The sequence below is a fragment of the Physella acuta genome, unplaced genomic scaffold (genome assembly GCF_028476545.2).
Source record: "Physella acuta isolate Inbredline_101_S28 unplaced genomic scaffold, ASM2847654v3 ptg001464l, whole genome shotgun sequence".
Classification (NCBI taxonomy): domain Eukaryota; kingdom Metazoa; phylum Mollusca; class Gastropoda; family Physidae; genus Physella; species Physella acuta.
Genome location: NW_026732979.1, coordinates 39,419 through 61,312, shown reverse-complemented (window position 1 = coordinate 61,312; position 21,894 = coordinate 39,419). Strand labels below are relative to the sequence as shown.

The 21,894-nt window shown below is 33.2% G+C and overlaps 1 protein-coding gene across 1 annotated transcript; it reads left to right on the top strand.

Moving 5' to 3' along the window:
• Positions 1-349: 349 nt before the first annotated feature.
• LOC131928114 (ras-related protein R-Ras2) lies at positions 350-13,761 on the top strand (the record flags this gene model as incomplete). Its single annotated transcript, XM_059284040.1, is given in 2 exon segments — positions 350-468; positions 12,589-13,761. Coding segments are annotated over 2 exon segments (192 nt in total), but the record flags the coding sequence as incomplete, so codon positions are not given.
• Positions 13,762-21,894: the final 8,133 nt, after the last annotated feature.

Sequence of the window (21,894 nt, the reverse complement as noted above, 5' to 3'; positions counted from 1 at the left end):
TCCTCCCCCTCCCCCCCCCCCCCCCCCCCCCTACGTTTAAAATCGTTGGCTCTGCTTGTAAACATTTAGAGTGAACACAGCTCACTAAAACCATGTAGGGGTGGGGAGGTAGGGAGAGCGTTTGCAGCTTGTTTTCTAACGGCTCGAAGAGGAGAATTATATATATTGATATATGTATATATGTGTAAATGTATATATATATATGTATGTATTTATATAAGTGTATATGTATAAATATATATATATATGTATTTATGTGTATGTATGTGTATATATGTATACATGTATACATGTATATATATATATATATATATATATAATTGTTTTTTAAATGTTCATATTATTTCAGGTATCTACAGCTGAAGGTCAGGAATTAGCAAATAATTTAAAAATTCATTACATTGAAGCTAGTGCAAAAAATAGGCTCAATGTGGATCAGTCTTTCTATGAACTTGTCAGAATTGTAAGGTTAGTTTCAATTTAATCATTTTTTTAATACTGTATGTGATTTATGGGGTAAGTATGATACTTAGACTGAGGACACATTGACTTTTTTGTCCCTTATTATAACAGATACAATTAATAATAGCTCAGACATGAAGAATCAGAGAGCCATCATTGTGGTTTTCATTATTCTAATTTTAACAGAAAGCTTGTTCAAGTGAAATCGTATTTCTTATAAATCATTGACAATTTTTGTAACCTTTCTCTCACAAACTAAAAAGAAAGAGTTATTGAATTTTGACTTTTATTAGCAGCATAAACATGGCACAGCTTGGGTTATGGGAAATACAAATAAAATTTTAAAATAAATGTCTATATGTAAGTATAAACGCACAATAAAATTTTGATTATTTATTGTGACTTACTTGACTAAATACTATTTAATCTTTGAGGAGCATGGTGTCTCAACCATAACTTTCCAAGACATCCTTACTGTCTTTAGTTCTTCAAGAAGACTTTGCCTCTAGGTCTAACTTGGGCACCCTCTCTGATTCCAAGTAACTGGATGAATTGGAATACACACATAGTCTACCTCATAGTAAAATGTTTCCTTTTTCATTGTTGGGTGGTTAACAACACTGGTATTTTAAATTATTCATGACAGCGTGGCCAGGACAAATCCCATCCATTTTATTAGGTTTGTCAACAGCAGAAAAAAAAGCTGTTTTCGCTTGCAATGATTTTTCAACTGCAGTCAAGCAACGAATTTCACTCCCCACCCCATTCAACTCCCATGCTTTTTTGGGCCATTTAAAGTATATCTACAAATAAATGAGAATATGCAGAATCGAATAGCCTTTAGTGGGATACTAAACAAAAGCTTCGTAAAATACTAAATATTTTAAATGTTAAAAAAAAAGAATTTGGAAAATAATCTGATTTTTTGACAATGTATATGTTACGGTCAAAGAATGAAGTGCGGCCAAAGTGCGCATTTGCCAATTCTCTTAACCAATGTCCTATCTAGACTAAGTTATAATAGCGTTTTCATTATTCTGGGTGCGGTTTCATTGTAACGTTTTGTTGACTCTTGTTTGTATAGCATTCTATATGCAATGCAACATGGACCAAAAGGGCCATCAGACCAAGAGACAGACATACCAGATGGCTGTCAAAATATTTCTGAACTAAAGAACATGTGGCCTGAACTTAAACTAGTTCATGGAAAACCAAATCATAACCAAAGCCAAGGTTCAGTCGAATGGGCCAAGCCAACCACGATGTTCAAAACATAATGATGACATGATGATGATGACATGGATGCAGACAAATGAATCAGCTCATAGGGCTGAGAGTCTCAACTTCATTCAATTTATGAAAAACCTTTCTTATCATCAAGGAATCCAACAAATTCCAAACGAAGACTTGTTTGGATGCAAAGCAAAAGTGGGATTTAGCACTTCATATCTACCAAGAGAGGTTCTCGATAATTTAATTACTGAGGAAGATCTTGAGAATGAACAAGAAATGGAGGTTGCCATACATGCAACAAAATCGCTGCAAGTGTAAAAATAACAAGCTACTATGTAATTCTAATTGCCATAAAAGTTCACCTTGTTCTGACAAGTGATTATATTGATTGTGACTATAGCACAATAAAATAATTTGAATGTTTCTGTCATTTACTTTAATGAATAATCAATCAAGACTTTATTATTTTATTTCATGATCCCTATGTTATTAAAAAAAAAGTAAATCCTCTCATGATCTTCTAATTTGGAATAAAGCTGGTCATCCCTAGCCAGATGATCTTCTAATTTGGACTTTGGCCAGTCCACCATCGCCAGTCTGCAGATTGGCCAGCCAAAGGCCGAAATCATGTAAAGATTTGGACTTTGACCGGTCAATGGGAGGGCATTGACCGTAACATATACATTTTTATAGGCATTTTCAAAATTGTCATCCTTTTTTTTTTTGTTAAAAAACATAAACTAAATATAACTTCTAGTCGGCTTATTAACAGCTCTAATAGCTAAAGTGTTTTTCAGTAGATCTCAATTATCCTCCATCGTCCAACTTTGAAAATGGCATGTGTATATACATTTGTTCAAAAATTTAATATTGTTATGAAAACTAAGTTTTATACTTTATGGTCTTTAAATATATATATATATATATATATATATATATGTATATATATATATATATATATATATATATATATATATATATATATATATATAGACAAGCGTACCCGACCCCCGCGCGTTGCCGCGGGGATAGAAGAAAGTTTGACGAAATATATTAGAAGGATTTCACCAACGCGTTATCAATTATATGTTCTTAGACGCGTGACCTTCTTTTCTAAAAAATGAGTTATTTAAATGTAAACAATGGCTGCGCTTGGATCATAAATATCAGGACACGGGTTTACCTACACTACCGCATGAAAACCTTGAGTGTACATTAATCACTCACCGAAATAATATAGTAGAACACACATAGGCGCGGCGTACGACCCCTGGCTCCTTAAAACTAAAAGGCGCCATCGGCCAAATAGCATCATGTTAATAATGATGCAGATTTCGTCATTCGCTAAAGTGACAAAAATGAACAGGATTTTTTTCTTCAACACGTAAAAAAATTATTTGACGTGTTTTAAATATCAGTGTGACTGATGCAATATGCTAGCGTTACTAATGGTCTATTATTAGATGATCAATCTCAATTTCTGACTGGATTGTCTAATAATGGATGCTTATTGCATCATTCGCAAAGTGACGAAACTCTACAGTAGGCTCCTCATATTCAAAAAGTTATTTTTTCATCTTTCTCAATGTGACGAAACTGTACAGAAGGATTTCCTCGCGTTACAAAGTTATTTTTACCGCTGAATATAGTAGTACCCCTTACTCGCTATGCAGGACGCTCGATAAACGGATGCCAAGTGCCAACAAAGTCGCTCTAAAATTCTGGGCGCCAAACCGTGTATTGACAAAAAATTTACCCTATATGGCGCCGCCCTTAAGAAACTTTAGTTTTCTTTTCGCAGAAATATTCTCCGGAGTATTGTCATCTACTCCTTCAAGTTTCATGGCACTCGGATGAACCGCATCCGAGTTTTATTTTTTATATACCGTGTATAGAGAAAAAAAATCGCTTATTTTTTTGCAGAACCCTACCATTGAGTGATTTAATCATCTCCCCAAAGTTTCATGGTACACGGATGAACGTTGTGAAAACAAAATTTTATAAACCGTATATAGAGAAAAATCGCAGCCTCCCGTGGCGCCGCCCTTGCGAAATTAAAAAAGGACATCATGCTAAAGTTTTGCATACACTTCTGTAGATGACTAGGCCTTATGGAAAAACTCTTGGTCAGACTCAAAGCCCTCGACCAGGGCTAAAAGATGACCGCGAGTGAAATTCTGCTTATATGAGATATATTTAAATAAATTGACGAACGATCGCAGACCGACCCTGGAGGGTAACAAAAAAACTGTATTCCCGTCGGGAAAAGCCATTGTAGTCGTTAAATATGTTCATATATCGTATTTTCTTATATAAGCATAGCAACTGTTTGTGAAAAAAAAATAAACCGGGAGTGATCTCCCCTAAACTTTCTCGAATATTCTTATATAACACAACAGGGGATGGGAACTCGGGATATAGTTATGATTTTTAATCCATTTTAAATACTTAAACTTTTTAAAATAAAATAGAATCTCATAGAAAAAAGTATTGCGCACCAAGCGAACGCCGAATAAAGATGTACATAATGGTGCGCAATATTATTAGTACTTTATAAATTTAGATGCGTTTTTGAGAAATCGGAAATAGCGTAAATGGACACAAGCGAGAAAAGTCTCAAAGGTATTTGAGAGGTGTATAAATTCATTTAAAAATCTTGCACGGCGTAGTTACAATTAATATGGTTATAAAATCCTGTCTGTCTGGTTTTTTTCGGATTTTACTAAAGATTGGATGTATTTGATGTTTTTAATATTTTCGGTAACTAAATAAAAATTTAAAAAAAAGCAAAAACAATTTGGTTTTCACGTGTAATGGCGACATAAACAATGGCATCCTGCTATTGGATAGGCCGACATAAATTTTATTGTACACATTGTAAGCTAAAAATAGAAAACTAGGTCATGGGGTTTTAAATTTGCATTGTTATTTAAAAACTTGATCTGCAAAGTTTTGTAAACAAATAGTTATCGATCACTAAGTTACTGTACAGCCAATCAATATTTGTCTTACGAAAGTGAAACATCCGGTTATAACTTAGGCTTGATGAAAATAAATAGAAATGTAGCCTTAAACTCAACAAATTATTTTCAAGTTCTCTGGATTTGCAACTTTTATAGCATTTATTCTAAAAATATAAAATTTCTAAATTAATTTTAGGCTTAAGTTTTTATTTTTTATTTTTTTTTACGGTCTAAATCTAAAAAGCACGTTTTTATTCCATGTCAACAACACTATGGAAGGAATCTCGTCAACTCGCTTGTCTCCATTAGTACTTCCCGTCAATGGAAATTACTCAAAATTTGACAGAACGAAGAGAATTAGATCTTTTACTTACATGTGAAATTTCATTTATCTATCTGAAATAGTACTCAAGTTATAGGCTTTTGAAAAATTCAAAGTAGAAAAAGTACCACTTCCGGTTATCGGAAATCGCTTCAAAAGTTGATACGGATTTACGATTTTGATAAAATACTTATATATGAAATTTCATCAACCTAGCTGTAACGGTACTCAAGTTATCGTGTTCACAGACACACCGACAAGATTGCAAAATTATGTTTTTCCGTATTAGTGAGGTGTAAAACATCGAGATTTGTAAAAATCTCGATTTTTTTTTTTGCAAGATTACAATACTTTCTCTATACTTCGTATATACGAGAAAGTAAAAAAGGTATAACTATGGTAAAGTAAAGAAAAAGCCCATCATGTTTGATGCGACCAACAAAAACGAACTCCCCTTAGTGCGCAAAAAAAAAAAGATAGACAAAAACAAATTCTTGTTCCTGTGCAAAAAAAAAAATATAAGACACAGACGATAACCTGCGGGAATACCCGTTCCTAAATAAAGATGTATTTTTTTTACGTCCACTGTCTTTGATTAAAAATAATGATTAGTAAACTGTACGTTCAATGTATAAAATAAATGAAAGGCAGTATTTAAATACCTACCACATTTCAATTGATCAATCCACTCTAATTATGTAATTATTTTTTTCCCAACATCAAAACAAAGTAATAAAAAGGATTTTTTCTCCAACCCGCGATGGAATTTTTTTATAAAGGGAAGTAATTGTGTTTTCCTAAGTGATCAGGGGAAGCAATAAGTGCTAAAGAACAAAATGTAAATAATTTTCAGACACTATTAAAATTTTTGTGAATGGTGATACAATTTTTTTTTTAATTTGTTTGATGGACATGCCGACAATTATCACTATAAGTTTGAAAAATAGTTTTACACCTTCAATATTAATTTTTTAAATTATGAATTTAGACTATGAGCACTTCAGATGTATAACACTATGGCGACGATGAAGTCTTATTTTTTCTTTTATTACTTTCTAATCTGCAGTCCGCCACATATAGTATATTATATGTATGTGTGTGTCTGTATATATATATAGGCGTATATATATATATATATATATATATATATATATATATATACTAGGCATACTGCCTAGCTTCGCTTAGGTTTTCAAAAAAGTTGAGAAATTGAATGATTAATTAATAGGTGATTGGCTGTTATGTTAAAAGCTTAGGGCCTAAATTTATTCAGTGTGGTACTTTTATTGTACACATAAATTGATGGAATATTCGCAAACATATTACTCGCAAGGTTATTAGAACTGAAAGGGCTTTCATAAAAATTATCAATCAAATATTATATTAAATTACTTTTGCAATTAATGTTACAATTTAAATACAATACAAAACTTAATTTATAACAAAATATTCGTTTAAGACAATGCTGCACTTTATGATTTTTGTTTTTTTTCTTAAAAAGAGTATACAAAAAAAAAAAATTGTTACATTAAAAAGTTACCTCCCCTGTTCATAAACAAAATGGCCAAATCTCGTACAATGAGAATTTCACTCGCATTCATTTTTAGCCCTCTTCGAGGGCTTTGATGCTGACCAACGGTTTTTCCATACGGCCCAGTCATGTATAGAGGTGTATGAAAAAATTAGCCAGTTATACAAAGAGTAAATACCCTAAAATTTGTGTAGAAATTACCCTGTTTTCCCCATAAAATACAAAGTTTATATAGGGAAATACAACTGGTCAGTTTTGACCCATTTAACGAATTTTCCCGGACATGGCGAGTTTTTTGTGACACCCCAAGGCGTTCTCCTACCACCTCACAAAATTTCAAGGGGGGTTGTCGGAGGAAATTTTTTTTCGTAACAGAGCTCATATAAAGATAATTTCACTCGCGGTCACTTTTTAGCCCTCGTCGAGGGCTTTGAGTGAAACCGACAGGTCAGCCGTACGGCCAAGCCATTTACCTATAAGCATGCCAAAACTTATCCAGATATAAAGAGGGTAAGTGCCCTAAAATCCGCGTTGAAATGACCCTCTGTTTTTCCCATAAAGTACAAAGATTATATAGGGAAATACGACTGGTCAGTTTTGACCCATTTCCCGATTTTTCCCGGACATGGCGAGTTTTTTGGGACACCCCAAGGCGTTCTCCTACCACCTCACAAAAAATCAAGGGGGGTCGTCGGAGGAAATTTTTTTCAATAATAAAGCTCATATAAAGAGAATTTCACTCGCGGTCACTTTTTAGCCCTCTTCGAGGGCTTTGAGCTAAACTGACAGGTCAGCCGTACGGCCAAGCCATTTACCTATAAGCATGCCAAAACTTAGCAAATTGCCAAAAGCGTTGGGCTAAAGATAAACTCCGGAAAAACCAAGCTAATGAAAATAAAAACCAAAAGTGCTCTCAAGACCTTTGCGAATGGAGCAGAGCTAGAAGAGGTCGAAGACTTTAAGTACCTCGGCAGCTATATATCAGCAAATGGCAGCATGGAGAAAGAAATTGCCACCATAATAGCAATGGCAGCACAAGCTTTCAACAGACTCGCTAAGATCTGGAAATCATCCTCACTGCAGCAGAGAACTAAAATAAGGATCTATAAGTCTAATGTACGTTCTGTACTCCTCTATGCTGCAGAGTCATGGAAACTAAACAAGAAAGTAGACAGCTGACTCAGAGGCTTTGAAAGAAGATCCCTCCAACGCATCCTCAGGATAAAGTGGGACGACAAAGTCCCGAACAAGGAAATATGGCGAAGGACAGGATTAAACGACATTGTCTCAGAAGTTAGAACGAGGAGATGGAGATGGCTGGGCCATGTCCTACGCATGAGCAAAAAAAGACTCCCCAGCATGGCGCTGAAGTGGAACCCACCCGGAAAGAGAAGTAGAGGAAGACCACTGGGAACATGGAGGAGGGAGATGGAAGAAGAAGTACAGGCTACTGGCAAAACCTGGCATGAACTAAAGTGGCTCGCCCAGGACAGGGTGGAATGGCGGAGATTTGTTGTTGCCCTATACTTCACAGGGAGTGATGAGGATTAATGATGAATGAATGAAAGAGGGTAAGTGCCCTAAAATCCGTTTTGAAATGACCCTCTGTTTTCCCCGTAAAATACAAAGATTATATAGGGGAATACGACTGGTCAGTTTTGACCCACTTCCCGATTTTTCCCAGATATGCCGAGTTTTTTGTGACACCCCACGGTGTTCTCCTACCACCTCACAAAATTTCAACGGGGGTCGTCGGAGGAAATTATTTTTTTTTCGTAATATAGCTCATATAAAGAGAATTTCACTCGCGGTCACTTTTTAGCCCTCGTCGAGGGCTTTGAGTCAAACCGACAGTTTTACCTAAAGGTAAAGCCATTTACCTAAGAGTATGCAAAAAATTAGCCAGATATACTGAGTTTAAGTACCCTAAAATCCGCGTTGAAATGACCCTCTGTTTTTCCCATAAAATACAAAGATTATATAGGGAAATACAACTGGTCAGTTTTGACCCCTTTACGAAGTTTTCCCAGATATGCCGAGTTTTTTGTGACACCCCAAGGCGTTCTCCTACCACCTCACAAAATTTCAAGGGGGGTCGTCGGAGGAAATTTTTTTTCGTAATAGAGCTCATATAAAGAGAATTTCACTGGCGGTCACGTTTTAGCCCTCGTCGAGGGCTTTGAGTGAAACCGACATGTCTGCCCTACGGCCAAGCCATTTACCTATAAACATGCCAAAAATTAGCCAGATGTAAAGAGGGTAAGTGCCCTAAAATCCGTTTTGAAATGACCCTCTGTTTTTCCCATAAAGTACAAAGATTATATAGGGAAATACGACTGGTCAGTTTTGACCCATTTCCCAATTTTTCCCGGACATGGCGAGTTTTTTGTGACACCCCATCGCGTTTTCCTACCACCTCACAAAATGTCAAGGGGGGTCGTCGGAGGAAATTTTTTTTCGTAATATAGCCCATATAAGGCGCCGGTCAGCCGAGGTCAGTTTTGACCCCCTCTCCGTAGACTTTTCGGCCAACCGTCACCGGCCTTCGTGTTCTATCGCCCGAAGGCACCATCTTGCCAAATTTGACGCGCCTGCGGCGCCGGGAAGTGCCCTAATGGGCACTTGACCACTTTGCTTTATATATATAGACTAGGCATACTGCCTAGCTTCGCTTAGGTTTTTAAAAAACATTTGAGAATTTGAATACTTAATTATGTTGCGGTGGATTGGGTGTGGTGTGCTTTAATTCAAATTGTAATGCTAACTTTAGAAAAAATGTTGTTGTTTGTCATTTAAATTTCGTTCTCAGAGGAATAGTGGAAAGTACGTAATGTATAACTAAAATGGAATTAGAACTACACAGGTTCCATGAACAGTATATCTCATAATTTAGATTACATTGCCTTTTGAAATTAATTAATTTATTTAATTAGGATACTTAAATGCATTAACAACTTAATATTGTACTAAAACAAATGCTATACTTCGTCATTTTCTGTTTCTGTATAAAATAGTATAAAATTATTTGAAAAAAAAATTATTTAAAAAACGTTACCTCCCTTGAAAACTGAACGTATGACTATGTCTTTGTTTACTTTTTTTTTACAAACAGTTGCTATGCTTATATAAGAAATTACGGTATATGAACATATTTAACGACTATAATGGCTGTTTCCGACGGGAATAAAGTTTTTTTTGTTACCCTCCAGGGTCGGTCTACGACGTCACATAATATTAAGGGGATCGTTCGTCAATTTATATATATATGTATATATATATATATATATCTCATATAAGGAGAATTTCACACTCGATCATCTTTTAGCCCTCGTCGAGGGCTTTGAGTCGGACCAACAGTTTTTCCATACGGCCTAATCATCTATATTTGTGTATGCAAAAACTTAGCATGATGTGCAGACGTTAAGTAACCTAAAAATTGTGTTAAAATTTCTCGGTTTTTGCCATAAAATACAAAGATTATATAGGGAAATACAACTGGTCAGTTTTGACCCCTTTACGAAGTTTTCCCAGATATGCCGAGTTTTTTGTGACACCCCAAGGCGTTCTCCTACTACCTCACAAAATCTCAAGGGGGGTCGTCGGAGGAAAAAAAATTGCGTAATTGAGCTCATATAAAGAGAATTTCACTCGCGGTCACTTTTTAGCCCTCTTCGAGGGCTTTGAGTGAAACCGACAGATCAGCCGTACGGCCAAGCCATTTACCTATAAGCATGCCAAAACTTAGCCAGATGTAAAGAGGGTAAGTGCCCTAAAATCCGTTTTGAAATGACCCTCTGTTTTCCCCATAAAATACAAAGATTATATAGGGAAATACGACTGGTCAGTTTTGACCCACTTCCCGATTTTTCCCAGATATGCCGAGTTTTTTGTGACACCCAACGGTGTTCTCCTACCACCTCACAAAATTTCAACGGGGGTCGTCGGAGGAAATTTTTTTTTTTTCGTAATATAGCTCATATAAAGAGAATTTCACTCGCGGTCACTTTTTAGCCCTCGTCGAGGGCTTTGAATCAAACCGACAGTTTTCCCTAAAGGTCAAGCCATTTACCTAAGAGTATGCAAAAACTTAGCCAGATATACTGAGTTTAAGTACCCTGAAATCCGCGTTGAAATGACCCTCTGTTTTTCCCATAAAATACAAAGATTATATAGGGAAATACAACTGGTCAGTTTTGACCCCTTTACGAAGTTTTCCCAGATATGCCGAGTTTTTTGTGACACCCCAAGGTGTTCTCCTACCACCTCACAAAATTTCAAGGGGGGTCGTCGGAGGAAATTTTTTTTCGTAATAGAGCTCATATAAAGAGAATTTCACTGGCGGTCACGTTTTAGCCCTCGTCGGGGGCTTTGAGTGAAACTGACATGTCTGCCCTACGGCCAAGCCATTTACCTATAAGCATGCCAAAACTTAGCCAGATGTAAAGAGGGTAAGTGCCCTAAAATCCGTTTTGAAATGACAATCTGTTTTTCCAATAAAATACAAAGATTATATAGGGAAATACGACTGGTCAGTTTTGACCCACTTCCCGATTTTTCCCGGACATGGCGAGTTTTTTGTGACACCCCAAGGCGTTCTCCTACCACCTCACAAAATATCAAGGGGGGTCGTCGGAGGAAATTTTTTTTGTAATATAGCCCATATAAGGCGCCGGTCAGTCGAGGTCAGTTTTGACCCCCTCTCCGTCGACTTTTCGGCCAATCGTCACCGGCCCTCGTGTTCTATCTCCCCAAGGCACCATCGTGCCAAATTTGACGCGCCTGCGGCGCCGGGAAGTGCCCTATCGGGCACTTGACCACTTTGCTTTATATATATATATATATATATATATATATATATATATATATATATATATATATATATATTTATATATATATATATACATATATATATACATATATATATATATATATATATATATATATATATATATATATATATATATATATATATATATATATATATATACATATACATATACATATAGATATAGATATAGATATATATATATATATATATATATATATATATATATATATATATATATATATATATATATTTATATATATATATATATATATATATAAATACATGTGTGTGTGTGTATAAATATACTAGCTGCATAACCGTGGGTAAATCTTTTTTAAATATGCCAACTTGGGAACAGAACAAAACAAACACAACACAAACAAAACACAACCACAGCACAATCACAACATTAGAATTACCACACAACACGCTTTCCTAGGCGTCCCCTGCGTCCGCGCCCAGAAAGAGCCTTTCCAGCATTCTCTAAAAGTCTAATTTCACCATATGTTTTAATAACACCGAAAAACAAAAACAAAAAATAGTGATTTTGAGAAATCATAGACTAATTAGAAAATAATATAAATAATCTTAACATTTTTCTATTTTAATTTTGAACCATAACATATAATAATCAATGCCGGTAGTAATAAAAAAAAATTAACTTAAATTATTGATAAGTTAAATTTATTTTTAAATTACCTCCCTTGCAAAAATTACCCCAAAAAAGTTGAATTAATTAGTTTTTTCGACCTACTGTCATGAAAATGTATCCATTTTTTCAAGGAATATAAACGAAAATGATATTTGACATTGATTCTTTTAATATGTTTTAGCAATGTGTGTGAATTTAATATTTTCTTTACGTTATGCAAAAGAGTAAAAACCTTGGAAACTATAAATAACTTTATGTCGTTATATAAACAAACACTACTCTACTACCTATAATAAGACAACTGCGATGCACTGAAAAGCATTGCATGGTGCGATGTACATTAGATATCAAAGATATAAATGCAGCTGTTGGTATTACATTAGCCCTTCAGCCTCTCTCATTTTGTTATTGATTATTGATAAGCAGGTAAAAACAAAACATATTAAAAAATTAGAAAACTGATTTATAATTGTTTTTGATCCATGCAGAAAATTAGAAAAGTGATTTTTAATTGTTGTTGATCTTAAGTAAGAGGCAGTATGGAACTGAAACTAATTGATTTTTATTTTTAAAAAGTTAATCCTTTTTTTCCTTTAGAACTTTTCAAGAAGAGGAAAGACCAGCAGTAAAACCTAACAGTAGACGGCGTAAAAAATGTACTCTTCTGTGATATATTTATAAATATTCCATTGAATTTCATTTGTTATGTAATATTGTTAAATGGCTATGATTTTAAATTGTACTTTTAAATAGTTTTACATGCTACAAAACTAAGTTAAAATATAAATGGTGCATAATAGTTAAAAATGTGCGACAGTAATATTCATAATCTGCAGTTTCAATATTGCCACTAATTATAGTGTGTGTGTTTTTTGTTTGTTTTTTTTTTACTCTTTTTGGCAAAATTTATATTAATTTACACAATCAACAACAGAACTAAGTTATTATGTAAAATAAATTTTTACACTAGATGGTTAAGTTGCTTAAACTAAGGATTAATGGGAAATCGACTGTAAATATTTAAATTTAGCCTGTAGTTATTAATGGTCAATTAACCAATGTTTGAGTTTTATAATGATGATATCAAACACATTCAAAATACATATATTGTATATTTTGCTTTGTAATTTTTTTGTAAAAGTGGAATGTTATCCAGTATGTAAAAGGTTTTAGGTGCTTTGACCATATGTGTTTGACTACACCAGTACTTTGACTATAGGTTGTTATACTATAGGGCTTTGAACTTTGATGGTTTGACCACATCATGGCTTTGACCACAGCGGGGATTTGAGAACAGGGGCTTTGTCCATAGGTGGTTTGTCCACATGCAGTTTTTTTAAATAATAATAAACTTGTATTTAATTTTAAATTCATGATGCAATTAAAAATATAAATTTATATGACAAGTTTCTTTTGAGTTGCAATTAATAGAAATGAACATGTTCTTGAAAAAAGTCTATATCAGTCAAACCACCTATGTGCAAAAACCCTACGGTCAAAGCACCTGTGGTGCCACGTAAAACATACCTCTTTAAGATTTTATATTATAATTAATGGATATAAACTAAACTTCATTGAACATGACTTGAAAGCATTTTTGTGATATGATTAACTTTGTTGTATTTTTTTTCCCATAATACATAGGTAGACATCTAAACATTATAGTATAAAATTAGATGTTTTTCATTTATTAACTAATGGTCCATACATTTTAGAAAACTCAAAATATAGTCCAACCTAAATGTTTTAAGCACTTCATTCTTAGTAGTTTTTTCCTTTATGATTTGTATAATTTTTCTTTTTTTTTTTTTTTTTGTAAGTGATTAAGGGTATTTTTAATAGAAAAGCCTTTAATTATGTACACCATAAGATTTCTTAGCTTAAACTTAATTCAAAAAGTTATGTATAATAAGTCAATAGATTTGAAATTTAGAAAATTAGAATATGAGAAAAACTTATGATAAAACATAATTCTTTTATTTTTCATCACTGTTTAATTTTTAATGTATGAAAAATCAAATCAGAAACTTATTTTTATAGAAAGCATTTTTAAAAAGCAAAACAAAAATTGTTAGAAGTTGTAAATTACTATATTTGTAAAAGTGTATTTAATCATAATGCTTTTAGAGAGAATTACTTGACAAGAAAAAGTCTACTGCAATATGCTGTCTTTGCATAAGAAATATGTACCTCATCAAAAAATGCTTCTATTTTAAGAGGTACTAGGACATTACATCATCAGTTACCCCTCCCAACCTCCATCTAATTAGTACCTGACTGTGTCATAATAATCCCTAGATTAATTATTCCAGTCATATTGTTGACATTGCAATTATTCCTCTCTTGGGGGGCGTCCATAAATGACGTCACACTTTTAGGGGGGATGGGGGTCCGTAATGTTGTGACGGTGTGGGGGGAGGGGGGATTCAGATGGTGTGACATCAAACTTTTGCATTATAAAAAAGCAATGTTAGAAAATGAATTTTAGACGTTATTTCGTGTTTTAGAAAAGTTTTAATAAATTATAATAGGAGTTGATTAAAATACTCTATTTTGAGAAGGGCTGTAGGCTGATGTGTGACGTCATTTTAGGGGGGGTGGGGGGGGGGCTAGCTTTTTGTGACTGACGGAGGGGAGGGGGAAAGGTAAAAATCGTCCCAAAAAAGCGTGACGTCATGTATGGATGACCCCTTGAGAACAAGAAGAAAATATTTTAAACATTAAAAAAATGTGTAGCAATATAAAAATATATGGGAAAAAAGATTGTGAAATTTTGTCAAATCCTGGGATAAAAAAAATATGAAACTCTGATTTACATTTGTATTTGAATATTGTGTGCCTTCCTTAGTAGTTACTCCATGTGTTCTCTATTGACAAAAATATAGACAATGTCAATAATCTGAAAATACAAGTCACAGTATTTTGTTCTTTGTGTTTTCAAGTGAGTGTCCACCAAGCTACTGATTATCACCATCTGGAAACATTCTTTATATTACCAAATGTTTGGATGGCCAGCTTTCAATTTTCTTTGATAACCTTTACATTTACAGCTGTTGTCAACTGCTGTGTATGGTCTTTATGTGAGAGGTGTAAATGAGATTTGCCAAACAATAATATGAACTTCAGATAAATTAACCAGACATAAAACAAAAGCCTATAGAAAACAGTCACAAATTGAATATGTAAGAAGCTTTACCTCACTCCTTCACATCTCAGCACCTTACAATTATACATATCATTACACATGCACATCATGAAAATAAACCGGGAGTGATCTCCCCTAAACTTTCTCGAATATTCTTATGTTAAAATAACAGGGGATGGGAACTCGGGCTATAGACATGATTTTTAATCCATTTTAAATACTTAAAGTTTTAAAAATAGAATAAAATCTCGTAGACAAAAGAATTGCACACCAAGTAAACGCCAAATAAAAAAGTGCATAATAGTGCGCAATATTATTAGTACTTTATAAATTTACATGCGTTTTTTGAGAAATCGGAAATAGCGTAAATTAGTACTTCCGGTCAACGGAAATTACTCAAAATTTGACAGAAGGTAGAGAATTAGATCTTTTACTTACTTGTAAAATTTCATTTATCTATCTGAGATAGTACTCAATTTATAGGCTTTTGAAAAATTCAAAGTAGAAAAAGTACCACTTCCGGTTATCGGAAATTGCACAAAAGTTGATACGGATCTACGATTTTGATAAAATAGTTATATATGAAATTTCATCAACCTAGCTGTAACGGTACTCAAGTTATCATATTTACACACAGACAGACAGACATACGGACAAGATTGCAAAATTATGTTTTTCCGTATCAGTGAGATGTAAAACGATATATTTTTTGCACGATTACAAGACTTTCTCTATACTTCGTATAATCGAGAAAGTAAAAAAAAAAGAGTGTAGAGTTTGCTAGTAATGGGAGGAGGGTAGTGGTAATAAATGTGGGAAAAGGGAAGGTATGAAAAAATAGGTTGACAGTGTTCTACTTAAATTTTTGGGAAGAGGGGTGGGGGGCTGTTCTTCTTGCACATTTATTTTAAGCAGTTTAATTTCAAGAAGTTTTACAATTCAAGTAACAGAAGATTGTCCTAATAGTAAAGTCTAGAAAGAATGTTTGAATTTTGTTAAATCTATTTATAAAATTGAAAAAGTATAAACTGTCCTGTATGCTTATGATTATTGTATCTGTATAAATTTGTGGTGACTTTGATTAATTTGATTCATTATTTTCTTAAAACTTGTTTGTTAAATTTGTTGCTGTTTTAATTCAAATAATGCAACACAATTGCTAGTACCCAAATTTTACTTCAGAATATTACTATCTTGTTTTTACTTTGATAACGTAGTAACTAAAATTTTTCTAGTTAGATATTTTCATTTATTAACCAGATATCCTGTAAAGAAATCATGGTTTTGTTCATTGTTTGTGACTAGTTTGATTTATTAAGTTAACAATCAGCTAAAACAAATTGCATTTTATACTGAACACATAGTCACATCTTTTGTATCATGTTGATTTTGGTTTGTGCAATCAGCTATATTTTTCAATTGAGAATTTTTTCTTCTTTTTTTAATAACCAATAGTTTTAAAAATTTAGTTGCATTGTAGTACTTCAAAAGTGTTTATTTATTGACACAAAGAATTTAAATAGAAAAGAATTTATAGAGAAAGTAGAGTAAAAAGATTCAATTTCATAATTGGGAATCTAAGTGGAATTGTTTTAATATCTTTTGATGGATTTCTGCAATTTAAAAAAATAAGATAAAAATCTTTATTTCATTGTCATTTGTAGTGTTGCTTTCCTATAAAGTTTAATGTTATTGTAACAACTCTATTAAGATCAATTACGCCTGGTGTCTGCAATAAAAATGAATAGTTAAAGTGGCTATAAGGCAAAAAAAAGTAAGAATAAAGATGAAATTAACTTATTGCATAATTCATGGCATGAATATTATTACAAAAATTGCAATAGTCTATATTTTAGCTCCATCTGCATATGGCATGACTTCTGTAATTGGTCTGTAAAAATAACAAAAAGTAACATAATTTCTTTTGTATATTTTTTCAGTGGAAAAATTTTTTAATGTCAGTTTTCATTAAAATGATGGTAAACGAAAATAAGTTCAAAATAGTTCTAGTCAAGTTATAAAACTACAGACAAATTCAGGTAAAAAAAACTGTTAATCAACTGTTAAGCAATATTTTACTATGTATTTTTTTTTAAATTAATTTGCTGTGTCTTGTGTCTGCTTTAACTTTAAGGTTCACTCATAACATTGTCCTACTTATGCACTTAACATTTTTACCTACCCAAACACTTCTTTTGTTAACTTTTATTTTTTTTAACTATGAAATTTCCTCTTTGATCAGGGTTTCAAGGTTGGCGGTCATTAAGTTGATTTACTAAAAAAATTAGTTTACTTTAAAAAATGAATTCCATTTTGAAAAGTACACAGATATAACTTATATACAAAAGAATATTTTTTCCACAATACATTAAAAATAAAACTTCATGTATTGCCTAAAACTACACCCATAAATGCTATAACATTTCCTTGCCATCACCAAACTTTTGTTGTTTGCTTTTTATTTTTTCATGTCTTTAAGCTATGATTTTACACATGTATCTATAATACACTCACAAACACACACACACAGATATATATATATATATATATATATATATATATATATATATATATATATATATATATATATATATATATATATATATATATATATAATGTAAGCAGGCTGGTAGTGTGTCAGTCATTCAGTCAATGCTATAGATTTTGGAACCTTAAAAGTAAACTCTTCACTTTTTACTTGCATCGCAGTGTCTTATTACAAGTGATTGAGTAGGGTTTTTTTATATAAGGACTTAAATTTATTTTATAATTGCCACTGTTTTTACTCTTTCGCATAACGTAAAGAAAATATTAAATACACGCACATTGCTAAAACATATTAAAAGGATCAATGTCAAATATCATTTTCGTTTAGATTCCTAGAAAAACTGGATAGATTGTAATAATATAATTAGCAAGTGACGGAGTGGTCTAGCGGTAGAGAGCTGGACTGCCAACCCGTAAGTCTTGAGTTCGAATCCGGGTTGAGGTCAGAAGACCGTCCCTGTGTCTCCCCAACGTTAAGAAAAGTAAAGGCGGTTGAGCATAGTGCTGACCACACTATTGCTTCATATGCCGAGGTCACAGAAACAAGGGAACTCTACTTCACTTGCGTTTTCTTTTGTTTTCTTTTGTGTTGTGTTTAGTTTTGTTCTGTCCCCCCGCCCCCCCCCCCCCCCCCCTCGCTACGCCACTGATACGGACTTTTGTTGAAAATAATATGTAGATGTTTTAAATGTATAACCTAAATTTTATTTAAAGAAGAAAAATAAAAATATAGGCATATTCGAATGTATAAACACAATTTTAATTATACAATCGGAAAAGTGTTTATAGTTGTGACAAGAACGCCACATGATTACACTATGGAAAGAACACAACACTAATCGTGTCATATTCCGATTTTAGAATATAATATATAGAAATTAATTATTTAATTCAAATTTGATTTAGATCTAGATTCTATAAAGCTACGTACGTACGCTATGAAATATATACAATTTTCTGGGTCAAACTAATACAAATTTCTTTTTTTTAAAAAAACGTAATGACAATTGAATAGCCGGGTTTTTAACGGAATCATGTAAGTCTCTTAATCAGTGTGTGGATTTAATATGGTGTTCTGTTGACTATTAATGTACAGTGTATAATTTGGTTTTAATTGTTATAATAGGTATTGGTAGCCTGTTATTTTAAACTAGCTGCATATCCGCCACGGTAAATCTTTTTAAATGTACCTACTTGGGAACAGAACAAAACTAAACACAACACAAACACAAAAGAAAACACAAACACAATGTAAGCAAACGAAAACAAAAATGTAACACACAAGTGATCTCCCCTAAACTTTCTCGCATATTCTTATACGGGGGATGGCAACTAGGGATGATGACATGATATTCAATCCATTTTTAATAATTTCAACTTTTTAGAATAGAATCTCGTGGATAAAATAATTGCGTACCAAGTGAACGCCAAAAAAAAAATTGTGTATAATTTGTGTATAATAGTGCGGAATATGATTAGTACTTTATAAATTCACATGTATTTTTTCAGATATCGGAAATAGCCTAAATTACTACTTCGGTCAATGGAACTTACTCAAAATTTGATATGAGGTAGAGAATTAGAACCTTTTACTTATATGTGAAACTTCATGTATCTATCTAAAATAGTACTCAAGTTATAGGCTTTTGAAAATTTAAAAGAAGAAAAAGTTCTACTTCCGGTTATCGGAAATTGGTGAAAAGTTTATACTGATCTACAAATTTGATATAATACTTATATATGAAATTTCATCAGCCTAGCTGTAACGGTACTCAAGTTCACATTTGTTTTTACTTTATAAGACACAGGTCCTGTACACTGAACAATTTGACCTGGCATCCATTTTTCCCCTCTCCCATAATTTCTCAGATACACATTATCATTAACTCCCAATTCTCTTTCAATGGATGTTTTGTCATGATTTACTTTTTGTGTATGTTGATGTTGGGAAACAGACCTTTGAACAGTTGGATGTAGTAGGTCAAGGTGAGTTTTAATTTTCCTACCACACAGCAATTCACATGGTGCAACACCTGTTGTTATATGAGGAGTTGTGCGGTATTTGGCTAAGAACCTGTTTACTTTTTCATGGTCACATTTAGCTTCCTCTGTTTGATATTTACTTTTGATTTCCAAATACCTAGAAGTTTCAGAAGTATTTGGCTTGTTAATTAATTTTTTAGGTTTATCCTATGATGTTTTTTTCTGATATAATGGAACTATTTTTGAATTGGCATCTGAATGTTTTATGCTGTTATTCAGATCCTTAAATGACATAGATTTCTTTGATTGATCAATTTTCTCAGGTAATCTGATAGTGCTTTTTGGTAACCAAAAATACTGTTTAAAAGTAATATCCTGGACCATATCAATTTGCAACTGTGATCCAGTATTTGAAGTGGGTGTATTAAGAGGCAAAAATCTTTTTTTCTTTTGAAGTTACCCATTAGTTTCTGTAAGTGCTAATGATGTTAGCAAAGTTGTTTGATGATCACGTTCCTTCTTATTTAATGTATTCTCTTTTAAAGCATTTGAAATTGCCATATCACCATAATCATTTATTAGGTTACAAATACTTTGTTTAGGTAACTCTGACTGATAATGGACTGCATTTTCTCCATCTTTTAGACTTAATTCCATTTTTCTTATTTTATATGACCTTAAGTCATCATTCACAGACTCTTCAGGCCAACCATTCTTACAGTACTCATATACTTTTATTAAGCACTCATCTTTTTGTGTTTCTCTTTTAACATCATTCACATTTATATTGGAGTTATCCATGATAGTGAAAAGAACAAATACATCTTCTGGTACATAACTAAGGCTTTGGTTTTTTAAAGGTAATCGACTAAGACTATCTGCACTATTCTCATATCCAGGTTTGTATTTCAATTCATAATTGTATGCAGTTAGTGTGATAGCCCATCTTTGAATCCTTGGTGAGGCATGCTCAGGTAGGGGTTTGTTTTCCCCAAATAAACCTAGCAGTGGTTTATGATCTGTAAAGATGGTGAACTCCCTACCAAACAGAAACTTGTGAAATTTCTTAACATTAAAAATGATGCCTAAGCCTTCCCTATCTAACTGAGAATAATTTTTCTCAGCCTGGTTCAAAGATCTACTGGCAAAAGCAATGGGTCTGTCACCCTTTTCATCTATGTGGGATAAAACTGCTCCTACACCATCTGGTGAAGCATCACATGTTAAGATAAGTCTTTTCCCTGGGTCATAGTGAGTTAGCAAGGTGTCAGAAGACAAAGCTTTTTTTGCTGCATTAAAAGCAGCATCTTGTTGTTTACCCCAGTGCCAAGTTGCATTTTTCTGCAGCAGCTTGTACAGTGGTGATAATTTACCAGATAGATTCCCTATGAACTTTGCATAGTAATTTATCAAGCCCAAGAAAGCTCTTAGCTGTTGGGTATTTTCAGGTTTGGGTGCTTCTTTAATGGCTTTTGTTTTCTCAGGTTGAGGTCTGAGACCCTGTCTGCTCAAATTATAACCCAGAAAACTAATATCTGTCAGCATGAATTGACATTTATCTTTGTTTATCTTTAAACCCTTTTCACCAACTATTTTCAAGACTTTATCAAGTGTTTTAAGATGTTCAGTGTCATTCTTACCAGTTATGTACACATTGTCAAAGTAAACACAAACATTTGGAATGTCCTGAAAAATTCTGTCCATGACAGACTGGAAAATTCCAGGGCTAGATGATATACCAAAACATAGTCTTTCATATTGGTAGAGTCCTTTATGTGTGTTTATTGTCGTATAGACTTTTGAATCTGGATGCAGTTCTAGTTGAGTGTAAGCATGACTAAAGTCCAATTCAGTGAATTTGTCTCCTCCTGCAAAATTCAAAGAAATTTCCTCAATGTTAGGAATAGGGTACCTATTTAGCTCTATTTGCTTATTCGGTGTAGCTTTATAGTCTCCACAAATTCTTACAGAACCATCCTTCTTTAACACTGGTACAATGGGCGTTGCCCAATCGGAATAGTCTACCTTATTTATGATGCCATTAGATTCCAATCTACTTAGCTCATTTTCAATTTTATTCCTCATTGCATAAGGTGGAACTCTAGCTTTGCAGTATCTTGGATTTGTGTCTTTAATGCTTATCTTCACTGTTCTATCATTTAGTAATCCTGAACTACCAAAGACACCTTCATTTTCGGATACAACTGTATCTATTGTAGTAAAACTAG